This window comes from Priapulus caudatus, unplaced genomic scaffold (assembly GCF_000485595.1).
Source record: "Priapulus caudatus unplaced genomic scaffold, Priapulus_caudatus-5.0.1 Scaffold4039, whole genome shotgun sequence".
Taxonomy (NCBI): Eukaryota; Metazoa; Priapulida; class Priapulimorpha; order Priapulimorphida; family Priapulidae; genus Priapulus; species Priapulus caudatus.
In genome coordinates this window covers 1,781-4,280 of record NW_014581100.1, presented here as the reverse complement: position 1 = coordinate 4,280, position 2,500 = coordinate 1,781, and the positions used below count along the sequence as shown (strand labels likewise).

Here is a 2,500-nt window from a genome sequence, read left to right as displayed (position 1 = left end):
AAGCGCGCTTTGCGATTAGGAACAGAACAGAATCTTTCTCTGAAGAACAGTTGAACTTCTACATGCATGTTGATCGCTAGACTGCGTTCACCGGTGTTAATTCATCGTTAGAACTAACGACTCGTCATTGCCGTCTTCTCGCAGGATTCTGAGCCTCAGACGTTTGTCGTCATGGAGAACGGACGCGCGGGCGAGCGCGTCGCCACGGTAACGGCGAGCGACGGCGACGCGGGCGACAACGCCCGCATCTTCTATCACGTCGTTGGCGGGAACGGCGCCTCCGTCTTCTCCGTCGACGCGGCGACGGGCGATGTGGTCGCGCGGCGCCCCCTGGACCGCGAGGAGGCGTCGTCGTACGACCTCGTCGTCGCGGCGACGAACGACGCGTCATGGCGGCCGGCGGCGGCGGCGGCGGCGGGGGAGACGTACGATCGTGATGACGTGACGCGAGCGTGGGTGACGTCCGTCGTGGAACGTCAACGGAAATCAACGCGCGTCCTTTTGCGTTCCAGCGAGCGAGTCGTCTACGCTGGGTAACCGTGCCGCGACGATGCACACCATAGTCATATTATATGCGTGGTCTTATAACAGAATGGCCTGTAACATGATCTTATGCGGATCTATAAAGCGTGATCTTAAAGCATTATCTTACTAGCTATATATATATATACTATATATATATATAACAGTGGCTCGAAATAAGGCTCTTGTCCGTCTTGGGGTTGTCGCGAGACAACCGAGAATTTCGGCGCCGACAACCTAACCAGTCTGAGACATTGTCCGGTGACAACCCGAAAACGCCTATCTGCAAACCCTTACACTAACTCTAAACCGACTCGGCTATCTATATACGCGTGTACCCAATTAATCTAATCAGACGATTTTGACTTTCCATACCTTTGCATCGGAAACTGACAATCAATCCATGCAAACTAACTGGTATAGGCTAGCTACACACTAATATTCGTTTCATAGCTTCAAATCCGAGTGCTTTCTAGCTCTTCAAGAAATCTTAATCGTGAATTAAATCTGTGAATGAATATAAAATATGGGAACCAGCTGCTATTTCAACACTGGTATATATATGCGATCTGTCAGGTCTTCTGATTTATGAAAGGTGAACTCGATTTGGAACCAGCAAACCTAGCAAGTTTCCAAAATTTTCTTGGGGGAGGACCCCATACCCCCCCGCTGTTTTTTCAACATCCCCCCTCCTTGGATATGCCTAGACGCGGCCACTGAAGCGAATTAATATTTTGGGAGCAGAAAAAAATGAACAAAAATGCGCCTTTCGGCATGGCGCCAAAAACAAAGATTCGCAAGGAAGAGGTAAGGGGAGCCCGGTAGGGTGGTGGAGAGGAGGGAAGGAGCTCAGTGAAATATTAAGTCGTCACTATTTTGCGCAGTATCGCTGTTTTTGGCCCCCCTATGTAAAAACTCCTGCTATGCCACTGTTTTTTGCGGGTTTTCTGATTATATTATTATGTGATTTGAAAATCAGATGATTTTTTTTTGGGGATTTGTTTTTGGGACAACCCGATGTTGATGCCGGGGTTGTCCGAGTGACAACGAAATTTTTTTTCTTATTTCGAGCACTGTATATATATATCTATATATCTATCTATATATATCTATATCTTATTTGGTCTCTTACTATGATCATAACATGATCTCATAGTTCCTAATCTCATCACCTAATCTCATATCCTAATTCCATACCCTAATAATATACCCTATAGTCTGTAAACAACAGCAGTAAACAATGAGGCTCGCCTGATCATCCGCCGAGGCGACACGACTGTTTTCACTGATTCCCGTGTTTCGCTGCGTTGCCAGGGGTGACGCCAGCGACGACGGAGGGCACGCTGGTTACCACGGTTACGGCATTCGACGCGGATGCTGGAGGAGGATGAGATGGAGAGCGATTGCTTACAGCATCGCTGAGCAGAGCTACAGTCGCAACAAGCAGCTACACAGGTGAAGACTCTCTCACGTGCTAGCTATGTCTCATACTCTCACGTGCTAGCTATGTCTCATACTCTCACTAGTCCAGTCATAAAGTGGCAAAAAAGGCCTCTACCGGGAAATCGAGTGAAACAAGCTGGATTCTTCACTAATGTGTTGTATTGTCCATATAAAAACCTAAAAAAAAGTTACAAAATTTTTGTTGGTCGAAAACTTTTTTACGGGCCACGCCTTTTTTCCGATTTTGCAGATTATGGAAAATTGTGTAAATCTTACGCTGAACACTTTAAGTCATGTATACATGTTACTAGGGTATTTTGGGGCGGGAGTCGATTCCAACAGTCAGTTTATTCATAAATTAAACAGTTAATGCTTAATTGACCAATTAAGCTCAATTAAAGCTCAGTCGCGTACCAAAATTTCGGTGTTTTCTGACATATGGCATTGTTAGGTATGCTTTCTGGGTTATTTTTGGGATGCCCGATCGAATTCTGGTGTTATTTAAACACTCACGAAGTATGATTCATCATATCAG

General features: G+C 46.0%; 1 protein-coding gene across 1 annotated transcript; it reads left to right on the top strand.

Annotated features, from left to right (window-relative positions):
* Positions 1 to 134: 134 nt before the first annotated feature.
* LOC106819685 (cadherin EGF LAG seven-pass G-type receptor 2-like) lies at positions 135 to 1,977 on the top strand (the record flags this gene model as incomplete). Its single annotated transcript, XM_014824283.1, has 2 exons — positions 135 to 452; positions 1,837 to 1,977. Coding segments are annotated over exons 1-2 (422 nt in total), but the record flags the coding sequence as incomplete, so codon positions are not given.
* Between the last annotated feature and the right edge of the window lie 523 nt (positions 1,978 to 2,500).